At 42.4% G+C, this 25,323-nt stretch overlaps 1 protein-coding gene across 1 annotated transcript in view; it reads right to left on the reverse strand.

Moving 5' to 3' along the window:
- SPAG17 (sperm associated antigen 17) overlaps positions 1 to 25,323 on the reverse strand; it is a 3,638,922-nt gene that overhangs the window by 3,380,167 nt on the left and 233,432 nt on the right. The window contains exon 4 of the mRNA XM_044071485.1: positions 9,506 to 9,637. Within this exon, the coding sequence (XP_043927420.1) occupies positions 9,506 to 9,637 (132 nt within the window). The remainder of the gene's footprint in view (positions 1 to 9,505; positions 9,638 to 25,323) is intronic.

A 25,323-nucleotide genomic window follows, 5' to 3' on the forward strand; every position in this document is an offset into this window, starting at 1 on the left:
TCCTTATGAAAAACCAAGTATGGAGGACGAATACATAGTGCCTGAAGTTCGGAGACACGTCTGGCTGAAGTAATAGCTACCAGAAAGAGTGTCTTCCAAGATCGAAACTTAATGGAGCAGGACACTGCTGGTTCAAAAGGGGGCAGAATTAAGGAAGTTAGGACTAAATTAAGGTCCCAAGGAGGAGGGGGATCTCTCACTGGAGGCCTAACAAGAGTTGTCCCTCTCAAAAAAGTTTTACAGAGTTTATGAGACATAATGTTAGAATTTGACAAACCAACATGAAAGTTGGAAATGGCCGCTAATTGTACCCTGATCATAGCGGAAGCGGACCCTGAGTGAAAAAGTTGTGCTAGAAATTCCAGAATTTCGTGGACTGGGGCTGAAAAGGGATCCACATTCCTAGCCTCTGCCCAACAAGAAAAACATTTCCATTTGCTAGCATAATTTTTCCTAGTTGTAGACTTGTGAGAGGAGACAATAATCTCACGTACTGCTGGGGAAATGCTGGAAATCCTGGCTAAGGTTGGAAGTGGAGCAACCAAGCTGTGAGCTGGAGAGTTTGGAGGGATTGATGCAACCCCCCTGATTGATGAATCAGGAGATCTGGAATTGGGTCCAGAGTCCAGGGTCGATCGAGAAGGTAATGGTGCAGGAACGGGAACCATACCTGTCGAGGCCAGTAGGGGGCAATGAGGATCATTTTGCAACTCAACGATTTTGCTTTCTGTATGAGTTTTGGTATCAGGGGAAATGGAGGAAAAGCATAAAGAAGTCCCTGAGGCCAATCGCGGACTAGAGCGTCTCTGGGTATGTGACCTGGAAGTGGAAGAAGGGAGAAGTAGTTGCTGCATTTGCTGTTGAAGGGGATGGCAAAAAGATTGCAGCAAGGCTGTCCCCATTTGTGGAAAATAAGATCCGCAACTTCCTGATTCAGAGACCACTTGTGAGGCATGAGGATAGCTCTGCCGAGCCTGTCTGCTATGACGTTGGATCTCCCAAGGGTGTGCGTCGCAATCAGAAAATGTTGGGAGGAAATCGCCCACTGCCAAAGTCTGAGTGCTTCTCAACACAGGGGGTAGGATCTGGTTCCGCCCTGCTTGTTGATGTACCACACCACCGACATGTTGTCCGTTTGAATAGCAATTGTCCCAGAAGGAAGGAAGTTTTGAAGGGTTTGCAACACCAGGAGCACGGCTTTCATTTCCAGGACATTTATGTGCAGATGGTACTCGTGAGGTTGCCAAGTGCCTTGAACTGTCCTGCCCAGATAATAGCCCCCCCCCCACTCTATCATGGAGGCGTCTGTCGTCACTGCGGCTACCAGAGGGGATTGTATGGAAGGTCTGCCCTGAGTAATTAGTGGGGAGACCATCCACCAAGAAAGATGTCTTTTGCATGCATCCGTGATCAGGATCATGTGAGTCATGGGTAGCTCTTGGAAAGATCACTTTGTGAACAGAAGCCACTGAAGAAACCTCATATGAAAGCACACTAGTGGGATTAGAAGAATGGCTGCTGCCATGGAACCCAGAGTTTGAAGGACGAACCTGACTTGGATCCTTTTTCTCTGCATTAGAATCTGTACTTGCTGATGAATTGCGGACACCCTTTCTAGTGGTAGTCTTGCAAACATGTTCCTTGTGTCTAAGTCTGCTCCTATGTAAGTGATAGATTGACAGGGCAACAAGGCAGATTTTTCAAAATTTATTGTAATGCCTAGCTGGGAGCAGATTGTGATTGTGTAGTTCCTGGCTTGTAGGAGTTGATGCCTGGTGGTAGCAGTGAGGAGCCAGTCGTCTAGATATGGAAACACCTGGAATCCTTGATGTCTCAGGTGAGCCGTGACCACTGCCATACATTTGGTGAACACCCTGGGGGCTGTGGTGAGACCAAAGGGCAGAGCTCTGAACTGATAATGACTGGCTCCCAGCTGGAAGCGAAGATATCTCCTGGAGCACCTGTACATCTTGATATGGTAGTACGCGTCCTGAAGATCTATTGAGCACATCCAATTGTCCTGACCCAGAAAGGGTAGAATGGACTGTAGCTTGACCATCTGAAACTTTGTTCTTTGTACAGACCTGTTTAGTCTGCTGAAATCCAGAATCAGTCTCCAGTCCCCTGTCTTTTTTGGTAAAAAAAGAACCCTGAGTAAGTTCCGGATCCATGCTGGTCTGCCGGGACTTCCTGAATGGCTCTTTTTTCTAGCAGTTTTGAAACTTCTATTACTGCTTGGTCCTTCAGATTGGGTGGAACATCTGGAAGGGTTTTCTTTGATGGTAAGGGGGGTTGATGGAAGGGAATTTTGTAACCTCTGGATATAATGGACCGTACCCATCTGTCTTGCGCTAAATTTTGCCAGGCTTCTGGGTACAGTGAAAGTCTTCCCCCGACTGCCTCCAGAGGTGAGCAGCCGGGCAACCCTTCAGGGATGCTGAAAAGGCTTATCAGAGAAAGATGCTCTGTTGCCCTGGTTCTGCGGACCCCCTCTGCCATGAGGGTGGCATTTATTGTTATTGTTTCCCCCTCTGCCTCTGGAGGAAAAATCGCTATGTGTGTCAGGCGAGGCTCCCTGAGATTTTCGGAACCACATCTTGCCACTCTTCTGACCTTTGGGTTAAGGTCTAGAGGGAGTAGAAAAATGGACTCCCATGGCAGAGAGAGTCTTGCCTTCTTGCTCACACCTAGTCAAAGTGTCTTTCACCTGTGGTCCAAAAAGAAAGGCACCATCAAAGGGGGTGTTGGTGAAGGACGCTCGAAAGGGTTCCACAAAGTTAGACAGCCGCATCCATGCATGCCTCCTAAGGGCCACACCTGTACCTGTGGCTCTACTCGCCCCATCGGCTCATAGGAAATTAGCCTCATGGAGGAGTTAACTACAGAATTAAGCATCGCCAGCTGGGAAGCTGCTTTGGCTTGAGCTCCCTCAGCTGTTGGATCTTGAAGGGTATCTCGGAGCTCTTTAAGGAGATCCCTTTGAAGTCAGGTAAAATGACATAAGTAGTTCAGTGACCTGATAGAGAAGGTCGCTGAAGCAAACATTTGCTTCCCATATCTGTCCATCATCCTAGACTCCTTGTTAGGGGGATGGACAGAGGAAGAGGTCTCTGCTAACTCTTTTTTTGGTGGCTGCTGCTACCACCATGGCATCAACAGGAACACCTTTAGAAAGGAATTGCTTATCATGGGGTGCTGTAATGAATTTACCAGGTCTCCTCGGAGTTGGTTCCACTGTATCCAGAGCAACCAAGCCTTTTGAGCCACCACTGCCATAAGTGGATCGAAAGGTGGAGAAACCCAGGAGGTGGAAGGTCGGGAACCAAAAGCATCCAGAAATACAGACTCATCCTCAGTAGGGGCTAAGGGATTCCAGTTCCCCCTCTGCTTAAGCATTTCTAGGATGTCCAAGAAGGAAACATCTTCAGAGGGGGATCTCGGGGACCTTTCTGAATCATCTAAGTCTGTATCAGATGTGACAGACTCGAGGGAGTTAATGTGCTTCCTCTTACACTTTTTCTTCCGAGGGCGCTCCTCTGAGTGATCAGGAGAGGCCTCAGAAGAGGAGGAAACACCCAATGGGGTGTCATGCAGCATCGGTTCCCTACGCTTAGGGTCCGGAGGAGGAGCAGAGGTTGGCACAGGCACTACAGGGGATGGAGCCGGTGGAGCTGAAAGTGGAGCTGACTCAGAGGACAACACACTCCGCATGACATCAAAGGTGCCCCTGCCACAATGCAGAGAAAGCTCCGGTTGCGAAGAAATAGGAATCTTTCTCTGCACTGAGGGGGATGGCTCCGAGGCCAATGTTGGAGCCGAGTTCACCTGCGCCGAAGCTCCAAGAGGGAGAACGGGGTCAGGCAAGGGTCCAATGCCACTCGCCCCCTTGGAGCCGACGAGGGAGCCACAGCGCCCAGGTCCCTCGATGGACGGTACCATCAAGGGAATCAGAGCCGACATCGGAACTGAAGCAGATAGAGTTATCGGAGCCGACGGTTCCACTACTCGAACCCCAACGAACTCCAGCTCTGAACTCATTGGAATCGGAGGAGGAACATCAAGAGAAGTGGATGAAGCCGATACCAGCTGAGGAGGGCTGGACAACAATTTAGCTAGTGCCTGCGACTTTAGCAACCTACTGACTACTCTCTCCATGTCATGATGGAGTGAGATGATTGGTGGCTACATTCGCTTTGAAGTAAAGGAGACCAAGGAGCCGAATGCACTGACTCTAAGGAGGGGGACCTCAGCCTCTTGTGGCTCCACAATGGCTCCGAAGCCTCTGATGGAGCCGATGGGGAGATTGTCTTGTCAGTGCCAGCTGGAACCGACGTTGAAGGCAAATCCTGTGCCGAAGTCGGCTCCAAAGGTGGAGCCGATGGCTTGGAGGATTTAGGGGATTTCACTGGCTGTGAACTCTTGGCCGGTGAATCCTGGGGTTTTAACAGACCCCTAAGAATCAACTTATTCTTCCTCTCCTGCAGGACTCTTGGACTAAAGGCATGGCAAATAGAACAAGAGTCCTGCAGGTGCACAGTGCCTAAACAATAGAAGCAAGAAGTGTGCCCATCTGTCAGAGACAGTTTCTGACAGCATGAGTCACACTTCTTAAACCCAGAAACCTTAGATTCCTTGGACATACTGTATTGGAAAAGGAAACCAACCAATTTAACCAACAAAAAAAGGAACAATATTCAGTTCAACAAGAACAAAAACACTATCTAGAAAGGATATAGAAAAGTTTTTTTTTTTTTTAAAGAAGGAAATAGGATAGCCTCTAATTTAAATGGCTAGCCTATAAGAAAAAACAGTAGGAAAGCCTCTAATTTAAATGGCTAACCAAGGAAAGGGGGGAAGGGTGAAGGAGAACTCTCTAAGTTAAACAAGTTCTACAAAAAGGGGGATACTATAGATAAACAATAATCTAACACAGTTAACCACACTATCGCTAATAATAATATATTATAAGAGTTAAATTTTAGTGAGAATTTACATAAAAAATTGTATACAAGCCTGAGCCAGAAAAATGACACCTCACAGCTGAAGCGGCAAATGAGATCTGAGTAGCTACCACTAGGCATCATGGGATAAGGGGTAGCCTCGAGCCAGTAAACAGCTCTCGAGCTATTGAAGATGGCCGAGTAGGAGCCGATCCCAACCAGCAAGAACGAAGGCGAGATAGACAACTTAACATCATACCTTACGTTTTTAGAGTTTTAAAAAGGAAGATAGGAATAAATTCCCTCTCTCCCCAACCTCAGAACAAGTCAAACCAAACAAATAGTATAGAGTACAGTATTAATCAGGCCTATTTTTAATAGTAACTCTCAAGCAACTAGAAACTACAGTTATCCAGCATCTACCACTCCCCATGGCTAGGGTTGCCGCCTTTTCAAATGCCCAAAGTGGGAAATTTTTTTGTAGAAATGTCAGATTTTGCAGGACAAAACATACTCATGATCAGTACAAAGGATAACATGTCACTTATTTGTCAAAATAGAAGCTTATTCTTGTAGCATTTGAGTTGCTTATGCTATTTCATATAACATTCAGGTGTTTCAGATAAAAAAACAACTGTTCTATGAAACTATTAAAGAAAACTTAGGAAATAATTTTGTCCTAAAATGTCAGGACATTTGCTATTTTTTCAATTTTGTTCGCAGGACACAACTGCACAAAGAGGGACTGTCCCTCACAAAGTGGGACAGGTGGTAACCCTACTCATTGCTGCCAGTAAACTGAGAGTTTACTGTATTCTTTTTAAACAGTACTGGGAGGCAAAACATGGAAAATTAAAACTGAAACTGCTTTTCGACAGCCTCCAGAAAAATAGACACTGAAGGCCACTACCACTTGCACTTACAAGACCTGGTTCAAGGCTCCAGAGAGCACCCCTGCAATACCAGGTTACAACTCTTACCACACTTTTCGGCCATCAAACCAGGACCGAAACACTAAAGGTGGAGGAGTGTCAATATTCACCAAGGATATTCACACCACCAGGCTAGTTGGCCAACACAATGTGTCGGAAATTCTCCAAGTGCAACTAACACTAGGTAAGACTGCAATCCAAATTGTAGCTTGCTACAGATCCCCCACCATACCCCAAGATTCTCACTACACCTTTCTAAACATACTGGAAAATATTAAGATAGAACCAAACACCCTAATACTGAGTGATTTTAACCACCCTGCCATTAACTGGGAAAACTACTCATGTCCCAACACCTTTATGCTAACGGTTCTTGGAATTCATAAATTCCAATGCCCTGGATCAACTAATCCATAGTCCCACCAGGGGCTCCAATATCCTAGACCTGGTCATTACCAACATGGGAAATCAATGCTCCATACCTAAGGTCACCCCCTCGTTAGTCAGGTCTGACCATAAGCTAATCACCCTTAACATCCACATCCCACCCCACCCCCAGTAAAGAAACCACCATAAAAACTTCTCCAAAGCCAACTTCATGCTACTCAAGTCAGAAGTGACAAACTTCATAACACCCATGCAGACGGAACTGAAAGTTCAACTGCTGAATCCTACACTAAGGCACTGTACGAGCACATCCACTCATGCATGAATCGTGCCATCCCAAATAGAACCAAAATGCTCTCATCCAAAAAAAGGAAGCCAATCTGGTGGTCCCCTGCCATAAACAAACTTTACAACAAAAGGAAGAAACTTTGCAGAAAAGAGGAAAATCCCAGGATGCAAAAACTCCCTTACTAGCCACAGTAAGAAACTGAGATGCCCCATAAAATACCCCAAAGCTAGTTACGAAAATAAAATTGCCAAAGATTCCAAAGACAACCACAAAGCATTCTATAACTATGTCAAGAATCTAAATGGCAATGCTCAGATCTGCTCTGAGCTAAAACAGAATGGCATTAAATATACTAATCCAAAGGATATTGCCAATATCCTGGCAGATCGATTCAGTGCCAACTTCACCCCCCTCTCACCCCCTAAATGGCCCATCTCAATACCGGAAGATTGCCAAATTCCAGTAATAACGGTCACACAGGTACAAAACGCACTCTCTAAAGCCAAGAATACAGCATCCATGGGACCAGATGACATCCCGGGCTGTGTACTACATGAACTACAATATGAACTGGCACCTCACCTAAGTGTCATGTTTAATCACAGCCTCACCTCAGGTTTCGTGCCCACTGAGTGGCGCAGAGCTACAGTTATCCCAATCCACAAGGGGGGATCCACCTTGGATCCTGGAAACTACTGTCCCATCAGTCTGACAAGCCTTATCTGCAAGGCCATGGAGCGTATTATCATGGAACATATAAACAAAGACATTGGCAACCTTCAAACACTGGACCCCACCCAGTTTGGGTTTGTGAAGGGCCGATCTTGTCTCCTGAACCTGATTGACTTCTTTGAATCAGTCTCCAGAGCCATGGACAAGGGTAAGGTGGTCCACACAGCCTATCTAGACCTTGCCAAGGCCTTTTATACCATCCCCCACTCTGGAATCATAGATAAACTTATTAAGTTGGGCATTAATCCCTATGTCATCCAATGGGTTGCTAAATGGCTTACTGATAGAATCCACACTGTAAAAGTAGCTGACTCCAAATCCAGCTCCAGACAAGTGACAAGTGGAGTACCTCAGGGTTCAGTCCTGGGGCCGCTCTTGTTTGGCATCTACTTCTCTGAAGTACAGGTCAACACTAAGGGACTCTGGCTAACAAAGTTTGCAGATGACTGCAAACTGGAAGCCATTATTGAATCCCCAAATGATGTGGATACTCTACAAAAGGGCCTTACAGAAACAGATGCTTGGTGCCAGAGCCATGGGCTCAAGCTCAATGCCAAGAAATGTATTGTTATCCCCTTTGGGAAAAACATGTATCCATGAATTACCATATAGGTGGCAGTACACTAAACACAGAAAGTGTGATAAGAGACTTAGGGACACAGGTGGACAGTGGTCTCACCTTCGATAACCACATCACCACAACAGTCAGGAAATCCTTCTATGTGGCACACCTCATCACAAAGGGCTTTTCATCCAGAAAAAAGGAGGTCATTGTCCCACTGTACTCATCCCTTCATTAGACCCATTATAGAATACAATGCCTCATTTGGTATGTACCTCTCAAGACATCTGCAACAACTGGAAAGGCCTCAGAAATACCTCACTAAAAGAATCACAGGCCTAAAGCAGATGCCCTACGCTGACCGCCTTAAAAAACTCCAGCTATACTCTGTCGCATATCATCTACTCAGAGGCGATCTCTGCTTAACATACAAGGCCATGTCAAACCCAGAGCTGTTGGACATGCTACACTTAAAGAAATCCCAATCCTCAGAGCTACACGCTCCAGGGATCTAAACCTTGTCATCACAATAAACAAAACATGCTGGAGGGATAGGTTCCTGACCCAGAGACTCCCCAGACTCTGGAATAGATTGCCCATACATGTCAAGCAGAGTGCCTCTTTGGATCTCTTCAAGAGGAACCTTGACGATTGGATGGGAGAAAGGAAATTCACCCTAGGGATCACGTCAGTCGCCCTGCTAGACAGGGGTCCAGGAAAGTAAATAATGTGGGAAGAAATAGCCTGGGAATTGTTATGGCTAGGCTTGTATAGGCCCTAGGGCTGATAGCCTAGTACCAACCTATGAACCCATGAACCTATGAAAATAGAAAAAATAGTACTTTGAGTAAGCCATATTTAATCTAAACTGAAGAATGCACTTCCTACTCGCAGAGCTGCATTAGATCTGCATGCTCATTCTTCTACCTGGGTGGTCCTCACAGTATGAAAAACTTCCTCTTTTAGTCTTCCTTGCATTGGATGATATTTAGAATCAAGTTTATATTTCACTACAAATTCTCACTACTATATATCAGATAACAATGTTTGTCAAAAAAAATCAAAACCATAATGCTGTATACTGCCTTCCTTGATCATCTTTCCTCTGCTTTTTCACAATCATATTTAAATAATAGAAGTAAAATGTACAGGTGCTAAGGTGCTCTTTTTGCATGAAATAAATAATATTGTTATCAGGTACTGTATTTCATGTGACATTCAGCACTGAAAGACCAGTACTGGGTACAGTCAAGGTCTGTTGATGTACCTTTTTATTTTGTTTTACTGAAAAGTACTTTACTAAAATAAAAAATAAAAAAAATCTAGTACTGCTGAGCATGTTATATTTTTTAATTATTTGGAAAAAGGCGGTTATCAAGTATGAAGATGACAGCAATTTTGCTTTTCATTTATTACTGCAAGACATGACTCTCTTGTTGCTGTACAGTGGCAGATCATACTGATATACCGAATACCATGACTATTATTCCTCAACTTTTTCTTTTGAGAGGCCGACAGCAGCCTTCCACATTTTGTGCAGTACAACAAGAGTTAATATGAGGCCCGATATAAATATTGCAATGATATCACCATGCAAATAAACTAAAGTCACTCCAAGTAGTTCCTGAACAAGGCACTGTATTTGACAGGTATGACACTGTACCTTTTTTTCAGCAGCCCTTCTTTGAAGGTCTTTCTGTTTGACACACAGTAGCATAAATTTCAAGAGTTTACCAATCAGTGGAAGTGACATCTCTTCTCCTCTATCCAAAATTGCTTTTGCTGCTTCTGTAACCTGTAAAAGATATACTGGTCATTTTATTACAAATTCCACAGTAATAGCAATGATGAGCAACAAAAATTAGCCTTAGAATTGTTGTACTACTTTACAGTTCACAAAGAAAATACATATTTATGTATTTGATTAGAGAAACCTCATTTACAAAAGGAACATATGCATCTTTTTTTACTTCATTTAATTTATTTTCTATACTGTTACATATACTGTGATTGCTAGATGCAGAATTTCTACAAGTTCCTGACATAAATTCATGCACAATTTGCTTAAAATTGCTTAAAATGGTCAAAAATCTCAAAATCAATACTGTGAGTACCTACATGTCACCAATAAATAATTGTATTTTGTTTATACTTATCTTTAACAGGTTCTCAACATTATAACATAGACATATTTAGGGATTTATTTTATTTTGCTTTAAGATACAGCTTTCTTCAGTAAGGCCAAAAAGGATAACCTCAAATAGAATCTTACTTTCGCAACAGAAAAACTGTTCAGCCTATCTTAATCATTATCCTCATGCATTTTATTTATTTTATTGGAAATGATTTACCATGAAAGTTCAACTGGGCAAGGACCCCATTTCAGTGCTGGCTTGGGGAGAAAAGCTTCACAAAATGCAAATTACAACAGTAGATCAATATCTCTCAGAATAAAATACATAATGATACGAGAAGAATTTAAACATCAACAAATCTTTAGAAAATTTACAAGATAAATGCATTTCAGATAAATAAGTATGAAAGAAAAACAAAAAAATATATACAAGATAAATGCAAAATGAATATGAAAAGAAAAGAAAAGAAAACATGGTAGTATTAGTGAAGAAGGTATAGGTTTCCCTCTGCAGAGTTACACAAGAAAGGAAATATTGAGTTGACTGTGTTAAACAGTAGTAAGGTGAAGTAGCAGGGACTGGTAAGCCAATACAGGCCAGCAGGGGAATCACAGCTATTGGTTTGAGATAGGTTAAGGAATTAGCATAAATAATATGAAGACCTGAAGGTGAAAGATGCATGTTAGCTAGAGTTGTTCTAGCTAGGTTTGTAAGAAATTTCTTAGCTTTATGTAGCAAACATAGTTTTTAGTGATTTTTTTATACAGTTTTATATGTGGAGATCAAACATTATATATTGTTACACATATGAGTTTAATATGAATTTTATCAGTTATTAAGTACATTTCTGTTAATAGATACTCATAAAACTGGTTTGATGATGTACGTTTTCCAAACACACATTGGCAGTAAATTGTGACCACAAAAGGGTAACTTAAAAGCAACACAGTGAAAACTGAAATTCACTGTAAGAGTGTCCTCACTCTCCCATTGCAATGAGAGCACTGTGTCTCACAGCAAGGATTAATGTCTTAGAGACTGTAGTTGAAGAGTTATATACCTAGAACTAATCACACTTCAGTGTTTGCACTCCTCATTGTCAAATGCATATTTCTCAAACATTTACTTTGCTCTCCAAATTAACAGTACAACTTTGAGGAAAAGAGTAGAGCAATATTCCAAATGTTTGCCTTAAGTACTTACCAGTTTCATCTGTGAGCCATCCTGAATTTTTTAAACAGTGAAATGATCTTGTGTGCAAGTCAGCACAGGTAGTCCATACCAATGTACTGTGAGCTCTCCATCAAATAGGCATCAATAGGCACAGCGCTTCCTCAGTTCTTCATGACAAGAATTCTTAATAAGCACTTAACAAAAGTTATGGTAGCTGATCAGGTACTATTATAACAACTAAATCACTGTAAATACATCGTAATTATAAAAGTTCTAACCCTTCAAGTTAAAATTAAAGTTAAAGTTAAAATAAGTCACTAAGACGTTTGAAAAATCCTCATCCAAAAGAAGAACAGTGGTTGAATAGTTGTACAACTACAATAATGATCTTACAAATAACTACTTTTATAGTGGGAGAAAAGACTTGCATAAAATGAGTTTTCTCTCTTTGGGAAGGATCACTGTAGCAGTTTTCCTGACATTCAACAAGAATTCCATATAATTTGTACAATTAATAAGTAGCAGTTAGGATCCACAGTACTGTACTTACGTGCTACAGTTTGTCCTGCTTCAAGAAAGGACATCTAGCTTGTTAATGTTTTATAAACAGGTACAGATCTGTTTATGCTGCAGACTGCAATATATCCTACCGTCTGGACTAAATGGCTGCCTGAATCTGCAGAGCTTCTCAGTCAGGAGGATTAAAAGTTGGAAATTACTGAAAAAAGCATAATCAATGAAAAGTTGTAGATATGACCAAAAAAGATCGACTGCTGAAAATACAGGAGGTTTTTGAAGTAGATGTATTTATTTATTGACTGGGAAAGTCCAACTAGGACACAGCCTATTTTCAGCAGAGGCCCATGGAGAAACACTCCAGACGCATGTCTTTGGAATGTAACCTCAGTATCCGAAGAAACCCAAACAAATGCAGGGAAGACACGCAGACTCTGCACAGAAGGCACCCCAGCCAAGAATCCAACCAGAGAACCTCTTGCTGTGAGGTGACAATGTTAAGCACTACACCACTGTGCTGCCCAAGGTATGCTAGAAAAGAAGTTAATATCATTATTGGCATGCTAGCAGGGGTAGTTACTTACAGATTCTGTGGCACTCAAGTCACTGGCTAAAGAATATCAGAAGTAGATTGCAAAAGTGCAAGAGGGTATGGACAGGGTGAATGAGAAAAATGTCATTAATGGTGAGAGCTATTAACATCTGTTATACAAGGCTTGAAGCAGAGGATGACTTAGCCCACAGGAGGAAAACTAAATGCTTAGTAATCAAGTAAGAAGGGCAAATATATGACTTAATAATAATGAAGAATCAATCCAATAATATCAGTTAAAAGATTTTATGTGCAGACAAAATAAGTCCTGAAGACTCATGATGAGTTAAGAAGGCAGGTTGACAGAATCCAATATTTGAGTAAACCCAGGCAGGTAAGCTAAAGGTCCAGATATTGTTGCTAAATGTTCTTTTAAAACAATATAGTGAATACTAAAAGCAGCACAAAAAATGAAATTCCAAATATAAGCACAGACCAGCTAAAGATGGTTCCAGACTTTTTGGCTGACTTACATGCAGCCATGGGATCATTTGCAGCTGTTAGGGACATGATCTTCTGAGCAGGAGCAGGAGCAGAAGCATGGTTTACTTTCTCTGCAAAGTGGGTCATTATTTCTCAGAACTAGACAGTCACAATATATATGATGGAAAAGTCCATTATATTTATAGTGCTATACTGGCCATTAGGCCTAAAACAGTGCAAAGGAGATGGTCAAAGATTCACTCAAGCAAATGAATTGACAAAAAAGAAAAATAAAACAAATGAGATGTTCAGGCAGTTGGATAACATCATCTCTTAACTCTCTGGCTGGCAATACAAGGTGTTCATTAAATCAAGTGGCTGCTGAGGACAAAGTCCAAGAAAGGAACCAAGTGAATAAGACAAGACCTGCATCCAACTAATCAAATGCATACAACAAGTATTTTGTAATGATTAGCGGTAGATAAAGGACATCAGAATAACCAAGTGATACAGGGGAGATACCACAGTGGTTATGAGCCAAGGAATGTAACCATCACAAAAGCTAGGTAGGGAGGGACATGATAAGGCATAAAGAATTAAAGGATTGAAAGAAGGAAAGTACAGAGTTAAAAGATGATAGAAAAGGGCATAAAAGGAAGGTGAGAATTAAGGAACTACATATGCTAAGCTGTAGCAGGTTCAGTGAGAAATGGAGGGCCTATCTAAACAACAGTGACAAGTACTACAAAGGAGGGATGAAAGAAAAATTATCTTAAAATGGGTGACTGATGGCTTGCAACTCTGCAGCCAACAATTAAAGGCAGCAAAAAGTCTACCTTGAAGTTGGTGTGTGTGTGGTGGGGGGCGGGGGGGGGGGCTATCATGGGATAATAGCGGATGCAAGTAAGGATAAGTAGAAATAATAAAAGTAACCAGGGATGAACAGATTCAGTCTTCAGAAAACAGGAAAACAGCAAGGCTATATGGGGCTGTCCAGGATGTGTTATCCCTGAATCTCACTGGAGATAAGACCAGAAAGATAATCATTATGTTAAAGAGGGAAGGTTATAGAAGAACACCTTGTTCAAAAATGAGCACAGACTTCAAAAATTGGGAAAGATTACTGATGGCAATACAGTGACTCAAAATGGGTCAGCTACATTTGAATCAAAATAAGCATAGACTGTACCCCAAGAAAAGCGAGTTTCAGAGGGACTGCTAAGTGGATCAAGTGGGGAAGGCTCCATAAAGGCAGTGCTTATGGAAAAGAGAATAATGATGTGCAAGAAGCCTGGAAATAACAGGCCAGTGTAAGGGGAGAGAAAGGGGGTGCTTTGGCTTAGCAAAAATACAAAAGGAGTTCCATCTCTAACAAAGCAAAGATTCAGAATGATCATTTTAAGGCCTGGAAAAAGATTTAGGCACATAGGGGGAGAGTAGAATGCCCCATACTTAGCAATGTAAGAGAGTGAGGAACTCTCTTGGGGTCAAAATGTCAGAGGCATAAAATATGGCCTGGTATGGAAGCAGAATTCTCTGTGGAAATAATAAATGTGAAAACTAAGACTGAACCTCAGGGTGACATGCTACAAATGTTAAGAGCCACTTAACTCCTGAAAGGTTTGGAAAAGTGGGGGTAATATTCCACTTTGACTAAGGCATCCTTTCCATCTAGATAGATTTCCATTTTGGGTAAAGAAGGGCCTTCTGTGGGTCATCAAAAGTTCCCATATAATTAACAGTATTATATGTAAATTATAAGTAAGTATCCTTATGATCTGAATTAAATTATGGAGGTGAATTTGACTGATAAAAATGTCCTCTTCTTTACCTGAAGGCATTAGGGAAGGTCTTAATTTTCTTTTTCTGTTGTTTCCATTGCTTCTGCTGATACTAACAATCCTTACTTAGAATTTATACTGGGACCTTTTATTTCTCCATGCAGATGACTGATATCAGTTGCTGTTGAGCCAAAGTGGCTTACACCACTTTAAAATATTCTTTGGCAAAAAAGTATATAGTCAGTAACAGTCTGAGTTAAAGTCGGCACACTTGTAGATGCATTAGCAAGCGCAATATCATGTTGGAATTTGCATTCCTGGGGTTTTCTTCAATTTAAAATTATTAATGTCTTTCTGAAATTCCCACACTTGTAGTATAATTCTTGCAGACCCCAGTGCAGATACTAAAGTTGGTGTTGTTTGAATATTAACCAGATTTAGCATTCGTGTTGGAGAGTTGTGTTTATATGCTTAGAGATCTGCATCACAGCCTCTTAAATGGGATTTGTCAAAAGGTGAAACAGCCTCCTTAGCAGAACCTGTGGAGGACTTATAATTGTGGATGTTCCAGCAACTGCCTCTTTACCATTAGGTTTCCTGAGTTCTCTTTCCACTCTATCCTGTTCCATATTTGTAGATTACCTATGTTGCGGGCATTCCTTCTAGATTCTTTTTTCTAAACCTTTGCTGTTAAAAAGAATCATAAGAACTTTTAATCTCCTTAACTTTATTGCTTTATTAAATTTCTGATAGAGCTCACATAAGCTCACATGATTCTAAGTTGTGTTCAAGCCCTAAACAAAATAAGCAGTGAGTGTGATAATCTTCACAAATAACTTGTCTACCACAAGCACACATCTGAACTGGTATAGGGGAAATACAGATGATATAGTTAGAGGAAGGTCAGAATACTGATTTCTGTTTAAAATTAGTACATATGGTATAGTCAGAGGAATGTCAGAATAGTGATTTCTGCTTATAATTAACTGCAGATAGCACATGGCAGCATGCACACCACTAAGCAGCAACATTTTCTGGCAAAAAATTGAGTGCCCAATGGTTTCTCATGCACCGAGATGAATTGAAGAATGCCATTACTCCCTTTACATTAAAGTCTAGCACCACCAAAGTCAATAGGTTTGCAGGCAAGCGACCAACATTAGCCATTGCGGGAATGAAAATAGTCCTGGGAAAGCTGGACAGACCGAAAGAACATGGATAAATCATAATGTTATGATATATTGTTGAAGTGACTCTTTACAAAAGAAAAAAAAGCATAAAAGAACAAAGAAGAAGTGGTCTTAAAACTTCACTGATGAGCTCAGTCACAATAATTTCCAAAAATCATGAAACCCAGGTAGTGTTCCAAAGCAATAAGCCTTTATTCGTCACAGACAAGTGATCCTCAGTAAAAAAAAATCAGAAATATTTTGATAATGCTAAACATATCAGCTCTTATATATTTAAAAGTAGGTGTGGAAAATGTACATATTGTTTAATTTTAAACCAGCCTATTCAAGGCAAACAATATAAACAGGACCATAAAAGTTCATTTTAGAACAGCAAGTACCCACCCTCACACACTACTACTGATTAGATCAAACTAAAAAAGAAGTTATGTACTCACCATAATGTTCCATGTTTGTTGTCCCTCTCACCTTCATTCTTACTGGTTGGGTTCAGAACCAATTCTTGGTTCCGACTCGGCTGCATACTAAAGCTCGAGGACTTCCACTGACTCGTGGCTGTATCCCTATCCCATCATGCTCTAGTGAAGCTCCCCAGATCTTGTTTGCTGATAACATTAGGAACCCAAGGTAACATCAATACCTATTATGAAGACAATAAAGAATGCCAGGGACACCCTTGCCACAGAAAGAACCTCATTGTCCTCCAGGAGCCATAGGTAGGGGGAAGGAGGGTGTGATGCAAGAATGAAGGTGAGATGGACAACAAACATGGAACTTTATGGTGAGTACATAACTTCTTTATGTTATGTTGTCCTTTCTCACCTTCTTTTCTTACTGGTCGGGACAGCATCCATAACAACATATTTCCTGTGTGGCTCATGGGAGTATATTATTCAGGACAGTGGACCTAAAGGAGGCCCTGTCCCTGGAGGCCAAATCTGCTTTGTAATGAGTGATAAAAGTATGAGGCATTGCCCAAGTTGCAGCAGCACAAATGCTATCAAGTGGTAGTCTCACTCTAAAAGCAAAACAGGTTGCCATGGATCTTGTAGAATGGACTTTGACTTTAAAGGGAAGAATCTTGTTATTGGATTCATATGTAAAAGTGATACAATCTGTGAGACATTTTGAAAGCATGACCTTAGATATAGGGGCACCTTTCTTTGTTTCTGAAAAATACACAAATAACTGATCAGATTTCCTGAGGTCCTTTGTTCTATGTAAGTAGAAGCATAACTGCCTGTGAACATCCAGTTGCTGAAGTTTATATTTTGCCTTGTTTCCATGATTTGTAAAGAAAACTGGTAACTCTATGGACTGATTTTAGGTTAGAATCTAAACATAGTTTTGGCAGGAAGGATGGATTTGTTTGAAGGGATACTCTTTCCTTATGAAAAAGATTATATGGTGGCTTGATCGATAAAGCTTGTAGCTCTGAAACTCTTCTGGCAGAAGTGATGGTAATCAACATACTTGTCTTCCACGTTAAAATTTTTAGATCACATGATGACACAGGTTCAAATGGGGGAATGATCAAGCAGGACAGAACAAAATTTAGGTCCCAAGGTGGTAGGGGTGTTTTTATGGGTGGTCTTAAGTTAATAACCCTTCAGGAAGGCTTTGCATATTTTGTGAGACATCAAGTTAGGGGTGAAATTGCTTATATGGAAATTAGATATTGCTGCTAACTGTACACAAATGGTAGCTGCAGCTGTGCCTTCATTAAATAGTTTTGCCAGAAATCCAAGGATAGAACTTATAGGAGCAGAGGAGGGATCAATGTGTCTTGTCAGTGCCCAGGAAGAAAACCTCTTCCATTTACTGATATATAACTTATGAGAAGAGAGCAAGATATGCTTGACCGAATGAGGGAGGTTAGGAAGCCTAGCTATATTTGGAATCGGAGCAGCCATGCTGTCAATGTGAGGGTTGGAAGACAAGGGTGGAACATTCAGAATGTATGAGTCAGAAGGTCTAGAACTGGGTCCAGAACCCACATGGTTCCTCCTGAAAATGAGGCCAAAGGAAGGGGAACCAAATCTGATGAAGCCAGTATGAGGCAATGAGAATTAGCCTGCTTCCTAACAATTTGCTTTCAAGAGAACCTTGGGTATTACTGGAAAGGAAGGAAAGGCATAAAGAAGTCCTGGGGGCCAGTCATGTACAAGTGCATCTCTTGGTGACTCCCCCAGAGGGGGGATTAGGGCAAAATAGCTGCTGCATTTGGCATTCATGAAAGTGGCAAAAAGGTCGCAGCAAGGCTGGCTCCAGTTGTGGAAGATCCTCTCCGCTACTTCTTGTTTTAGGGACCACTTGTGGGGCATGAGAATCACTCTGCTGAGTTTGTCTGCTATCACGTTGGCCCTCCCCAAGATGTGCATTGCTATTAGAAAGCATTGGGAGGAGATCACCCATTGCCATAATCTGAGAGCCTCTTGAAAAAAGGGGTAAGACCTGGTCAATTCTTGTTTGTTTATGTACCAGACAACTGACATGTTGTCTGTCTCAATTGCAAATGTTCCCAGCAGAAGAGAGTTCTGGAGTGCTTGCAATGTCATAAGCACCGCCCTCATCTCTAGGATATCGATGAGCAAGTGGGCCTCGCGATCCTGCCAAGTGCCTTGAACTATCCTGCCCAGATAATGCCACCCCCCCACCCTATCTGAGAGGCGTCCGTTGTCACTGTGGCCACTGTCTGAGGGGTAAGAAATGGCTGACTTGATGTTACGTGACTGGAATGAAGTCAGCAGCGAAGGTCTTTCTTGATGAGCTCTGTTAACAAAATTTGGTGAGACATGGGTAGTTCTTGTAATGAATACTGGGTGAATAGAGCCACTGTAGAATTCTCATTTGCATGCGTGCAAGTGGAACTAAACATATCGCAGATGCCATGGTGCCCAAGACTTTCAAGACTGTTTTTGCCTGTACTTTTGTTTTGGAGAGAAGGTTGCAGATTTGCTGTCTCAGAACTAGGAATCTTTCTGTAGGAAGTGTTGCCTTCATGCTTATTGTATCTAGATCTGCTCCTATAAACATGATATGTTGCGATGGCAACAAAACAGATTTTTTGTAATTTATTATGATTCCCAGGCGAGAGCAGAGAGAGAGTGAGTGGTGTCTCTTGATTCCAGTAGTAGATGCTTGGTGGTGGCAGTTAGGAGCCAGTCATCTAGATACAGAAACACTCAGAATCCTAGACGTCTCAGGTGAGCTGTGACTACTGCCACGCACTTGATGAGCACTCTGAGGGCTGTAGTGAGACCAAAGGGCAGAGCTCAAAACTGGTCATGACTGGTTCCCAGCCGGAAGCACAGATTCCTCCTGAATGGCCTGTCCATCTTTACATGGTAGTACGCATCTTGGAGGTCTATAGAGCACATCCAATTGTCTTTTCCAAACAATGGAAGAAGTGACTGCAGCGTTACCATCTGGAACATGGTCTTTTTTACTGAGTCATTTAATCTGCTGAGATCCAAAATTAGTCTCCAGTCCCCTGTTCTTTTTGGCACTAAAAAGAATCTTGAGTATGTTCCGGATCCTTTTTGGTCTGTGAGGACTCTTTGGATGACTCTTTTCTCTAGCAACCTTTGAATTTCTAGAGTTGCTTGATCTCTCTGACTGGGTGGAATGTCCGGGATTTTCTTTATGTTTGGGAGAGGAAGAGAAAATGCTATGGAGTATCCTCTGGATATGATACATTGTACCCACTTGTCTTTTGTTATTTCCAGCCAGGCTTGTACGTACCCCTGACTGCCTCCAGAGTTGGACAGACAGGCCTCCCTTCAGGAGCGCTGAAAGGGCCGATCATGGAAATCTCTGTCACCCTGGTTTTGCGGACCCCCTCTGCCATGTGGATGGCATCTTCCATTTGTACTTCCCCTTCTGCCCCTATGGGAAGAGTCACCATGTGTGTCCTGAAATACTCTCTGGGATTTATGGAACCACATCTTCCCTCCTTCTGTCTTTTTGGATAAGGCCTAGAAGGTACGGAAAAATTGACTCCTATGGCAGAGAGAGTCTTTCCTTCTTGTTCACACCTGGTTAGCATCCCCCTAATTTTGGCCCAAACAAGGACGAGCCATCAAATGGGGCATTAGTAAAAGAAGATTTGAAAGGTTTCACAAAGTTGCATAAGCACATCCAGGAATGTCTCTTTACAGAAATCCCTGAACCTGCTGCTCTGCTCACTCCATTTGTTGCATAGAAAATGCACCTCATTGAGGAGTTGACAACAGAATTAAGGTGGAGAGCTGAGAGGAAACCTTGTCTGCTACCCCTGCAGTTACTCTACATTGGAGAGCATCTCCTATCTCCTTTAGGAGATCTCTTTGTAGCCTTGTAAAATGCATTAGATAGTTCAGTAATCAGAGAGCAAAAGTCCCTGAAGCAAAAGTACACTTCCTGTATCTGTCCATTTTATGAGACTATTTGTTCAGTGGATGGACAGATGAAGATGTTTCAGAAAGTTCCTTTTTGGTGGCTGCTGCCACCACCATACCATCTACAGGGACACCCTTGGTCAGGAAGGCTTTATCTGAAGGGGCTGTAATGAATTTATTTGGCCTCCTTGGGACAGGCTCCACTGCATCTAGAGACTCCCATGCCTGTCGACTAACTAGTTCCATAAGTTTATCAAAAGGCAGAGACACCCACGTGGCTGAAGAGTGAGACCCAAAGGCCTTCAAGTAAACAGACTCCTCATCTGAAGGGTTGATGGTCTTCCAGCCACCTCTCTGCTTAAGGATTTCTAGGATGTCTGTGAAAGAGACATCCTCAGAGGGCGACCGTGGGGACCATTCCAACTCATCGAGGTCTGTGTCTGAGGTGACTGATTCATCTGGGGAGTCCAAATGCTTCCTCTTGCGGAATCTCTTATGAGGGACCTCTTCAGAAGGGTATTCTGGAGAGGTTTTGGAAGAGAGGGGTTCAACCAATGGGGCACCCTGAGGCCTAGGGTCTCTGCTGCTCTGTGGATGGTGCAGTACAGAGATGGACGCCGGCATCTTAGGGGGAGGAATGTCAGAACCCCTGAGTGGAGCTGTCTGAGGAGTCAGCACTCTCCTCATCAGCTCAAAAGCCCCCCTCCCTAGATCCGACGACACCTCCAGCTCCAAAGAGCCAGAAGAAATCCCCAGAACCAAGAGGGTGGGCTCCGAAGCTGATGTAGGAGCTGAGCTCATCCGTACCAAAGCCGAGAGAGGCAGGGTCAGATCTGAATCCTTTTCTCGGACCCAATCAGAAAACATTGGCTCCTAAACCCCTTGGGCAGAACTGAGGATATCAGAGCAGATGTCGGTTCTGAAGATACCAGGATGGTTCTTAGCACCGATGGTTACACAACAGTCAGTTATAAGCATTCCAGATCTGAGGTCCTGGGTCAGCACGGAGGAGGAATCTGTCGGTGGGATGGTCTTGGCTGGCTCTGAATCCTTGTAGGTTGGAGCCGAGAGAAATTTAGCCAGCGCCGGTGTCTTCAGAAGCCTACATACCACCCTATCCACATCGTTGTCCAAAAGACTCCTGGAGGACTTATAGGAGAGGGTAGGAGACCTTACTGATTGTAAGATAGGTGATCTCAAAACAGGAGTAACTGGCTCCAATTCTGGAGACTTGCTCCTGAGTTCAAACTCCATCTGCACCATTAAAGTTGGAGCCGATGAAGTAGATTTTGTTGGTTCCAAAGTAGTTGAAGCTGGAGATGCAACTTTGCTTAACTTTTTTGACAGCTCTGATTGTCCTGAAGAGGAAGAAGATCTTTTTGTTGATTTTTCTGCTCTTGATGAAGAAGATTTGATTGATGCTGAAGTGCCCGAATCAACTTCTATACCTTCTTGGAATGGGGATTTCAAAAGACCTCTCACAATCAACTTATTTTTATGCTCTAACAGCACTCTAGAGCTAAATGAGTGACATACTGAGCATGTTTCCTGAAGATGTACTGCTCCCAAGTGGTAGACACATATAGTATGGGAGTTAGTAACTGACATCTTCTGGCTGCATTTGGTACACTTTTTGTAGCCCAAAGGCTTGTATTCTTTAAGCTCCTTGGACATGTTTCAAACTTGGTGCACACACAGAGACACACACACACACACACACACACACACACACACACACACACACACACACACACACACACACACACACACACACACACACAAGCAGACAAACTGCAAAAATTTAACAATTAACACCCTAAACTACTAGGAACAATTTAACACCCTAAACTACTATGAAATGATTATATATATTTATAGACAAACTTTTTTTATTTTAAACTAGCAAAGTAGGAAGGGAAAAACAAGGTTAGGAAGCCCTCTAACTAAAATGCGCAGCGGAAGCCCTCTAACTTAAATGAGCTAATGTTCCTTTCCTTTAAAGACTGGAGGAAAAACAACTACTAATAATAAAACAAGAACAAGATGCCCTCTGACTAAAATGGGCAGCGACAGCTCTCTAACTTAACAGGTTGAAGCTTTTTCTTTAACAACAGTAGGAAAATTAATCAGGATAGGGGGAAAACAAGGCCTTAACAGAAAATGACAGCCTAAAGCAACAACACAACAGTGAATTTGTTATGTAAGTAGAAAAAAAAACACAAAAAGAATAATGCTAACTATTTTAAAGCTGAAAAGAAAAAATTACAATAATAAAGGGATAATAAAGGTAAAAAAGTTAGTTGTTCACTTAGCCAGAGCCAAGATGGAAGCCTCCTATTTATTTAGTGGCAAACGAGATCTGGAGAACTTCACTAGAGCATGATGGGATAGGGAAACAGCCACAAGCCAGTGGAAGTCCTCGAGCTTTAGTATGCGGTCAAGTCGGAACCGAGAATAGGTTCCAAACCCAACCAGCAAGAATGAAGGCAAGATAGGACAACATAACATTCCTAGTTAAGGAAAACACTACCTATCTATTTACAACCCACATTCCAAAATCAGGTATTAAAAAAAGCATAAAATACACTTGAAAAGACTTTTAACTAAAATCACTTTCAGCTACCTAATACAATAAAGCCTTCATCATGTCTGCGACAAGAACTAAAATCAAGAAAAACACATAGCTATCTAACCATAAATATAATCTAACTAGAACAATATAAATATAAAACACATTTGTCTAATAATGTCATATATCCATGTGTATTAGTGTGCATAAAAAACTAAATAATTAACAGCTCAGAAAAAATGGAGGAAGTCTTAGAATTAACTGACGTGTGTTTAATTCCGCTCCTATGAACAAGATACTCTGTGATGGCTGAAGTAAGGATTTTCCGAAGTTTACGGAAATTCCTAGGTGGCACACAGTTGAAGAGTATAGTCTCTGGCCTGCAATAGTTGACGCTGGGTGGTGGCAGAAAGGAGCCAGTCGTCCAGATACGGAAACACCTGGAATCCTTGGCGTCTCAAGTGAGACGCTACCACTGCCATGCATTTGGTGAAGACCCTGGGGGCTGAGGTCAGACCAAAGGGCAGGGCTCGAAATTGAAAATGACTGGCCCCCAGCCGGAAGCGCAAATGATCCCTGGATGCCCTGGCCATTTTGATGTGGTAGTATGCATCCTCCAGATCTATTGAGCACATCCAGTCGTCCTTCTGTAAGAATGGAAGGATCGATTGAAGCGTGACCATTCGGAACTTTTCTTTCTTGACGAAGGTATTGAGGTTGCTTAGGTCCAGGATGGGCCTCCAGTCCCCTGTTTTCTTTGGAACTAAAAAGAACCTTGAGTAAGTCCCGAATCCTTGCTGGTCCGCTGGGACCGGTTGGATGACTCTTTTTTCTAGCAGCTTTGAAATTTCTATAGCTGCCGGCTCTCGCAGATGGGGTGGTACATCTGGGAGTCTTTTCTTTGGAATGGGATGGGATAGAAAGGGTATGCTGTAACCTCTGGTAACCACGCTTTTTACCCACTTGTCTGTAGTTATATTTTGCCAGGCCTGAGGGTATAAAGCTAAACGACCCCCGACTGCCTCCAGAGCAGGACAGTCGGGCCTCCTCTCAGGAGTGCTGGAAAGGTTTACCAGGGAGTGTATCCCTGTCACCTTGATGCTGCGGACCCCCTCTGCCGCCAGGGTGACGTCTTCCACCTCTGCCCCCTCCTCTGCCTCTAGAAGGGGCATCACCCTATGTGCCTGGGAAAGATCCTTGGGGTTTTCGAAACCACATTTTTCCACCACGTTGCCCTTTGGGGTACGGTCTGGTTGGGGTGGAAAAACGGACTCCAACAGCAGACAGAGTCTTTCCCTCCTGTTCACACCGGGTAAGGGTCTCCTTTACCTTGGGGCCAAAAAGGGTGGCACCATCAAATGGGGCGTTAGTAAAGGAAGACTTGAAGGCTTCCGCAAAGGAACATAAGCGCATCCAGGATTGTCTGTGAAGAGCAATCGCTGAAGCTGCTGCCCTACTCGAACCTTCGGCTGCATAGGAAATCAGCCTCATGGACGAGTTCACAATGGATGTAAGGGTATTAAGTTGCACTGTCACTTTTTCTGAGACAGCAGCATCTGTAGTACCCTGGAGGGTATCTCCCAACTCTTTGACTAGATCCCTCTGTAGACGTGTAAAATGGGTCAAATAGTTCAGGGATCGCATGGAAAAAGCCGCTGAACTAAAAATGCGCTTCCCGTACCTGTCCATAGTCCTAGAATCTTTATTAGGGGGATGGACAGATGAGGAAGATTCCGACATCTCCTTTTTCGTGGCCGCTGCCACCACCATAGCGTCCACTGGAACTCCCTTTGTTAAGTAGGTCTTGTCCTGAGGTGCAGTGATGTACTTATTGGGTTTCCTTGGGACTGGTTCCACTGTGTCAGGAGCCTCCCACGCCCTTCGAGCAATTAGTTCCATTAGTTTGTCGAAGGGCGGAGTGACCCAGGAGGAAGAAGGGCGAGCACCAAATGCCTTCAGCAAAACTGACTCATCCTCAGAAGGGGGAATGGACTGCCAGTCACCTCTCTGTTTCAGGATCTCCAATATGTCCGAAAAAGAGACATCTTCTGAAGGTGACTTAGGGGACCCTTCTGACTCATCTAAGTCAGTCTGAAACACACAGTCACTGTAGCCCAAAGGTCTTCTCCAGAAATAAATGAAGTCAAAGTGAGGATACAAACTGGAAGTCGACCACCACAATAAATGGATAAAAAGTATTTATTGTGAACAGATAAGCGCTTTCACGTGTACCAAGACACGCTTCTTCAGATCCTTACAACAAACATCTTCTAAAACCAAGTATATATACACATTTCTAAAGTGATCAATTAGCTTAATTAATCTAAACCTAACCATGTGATTAAAATCATTTAATTAAACAAACCAAGCACTGGCAAATACTGTTGCTCATGTTGCAGAGTATATGGAATAAATAAATAAATAAATAAATGCAGAACCAACAAAGCTCAAACAGTTAAACGATGAACAAAACTCCTTAGTTGAAACAAAGGTAATTAATCATAAAACTGTGTGTCCTAAGAACTCTCATTCAACCAGTCCTAATGACTGGAATAAATATATGTTTTGAAACTCTATGTCCTATATATCCTACGAGTATATGATGAATGTGCAAAGCCGCTGAGGTAGAATACAATAGAAAAATAAAAATAATCATCTAAGTCAGTATCGGATGTCAAGGATTCTTGTGGAGAATCCAAGTGTCTCCTCTTACACAATCTTTT

Source organism: Protopterus annectens, chromosome 5.part0 (assembly GCF_019279795.1).
Source record: "Protopterus annectens isolate FY-2018-M chromosome 5.part0, PAN1.0, whole genome shotgun sequence".
NCBI classification, from domain to species: domain Eukaryota; kingdom Metazoa; phylum Chordata; order Ceratodontiformes; family Protopteridae; genus Protopterus; species Protopterus annectens.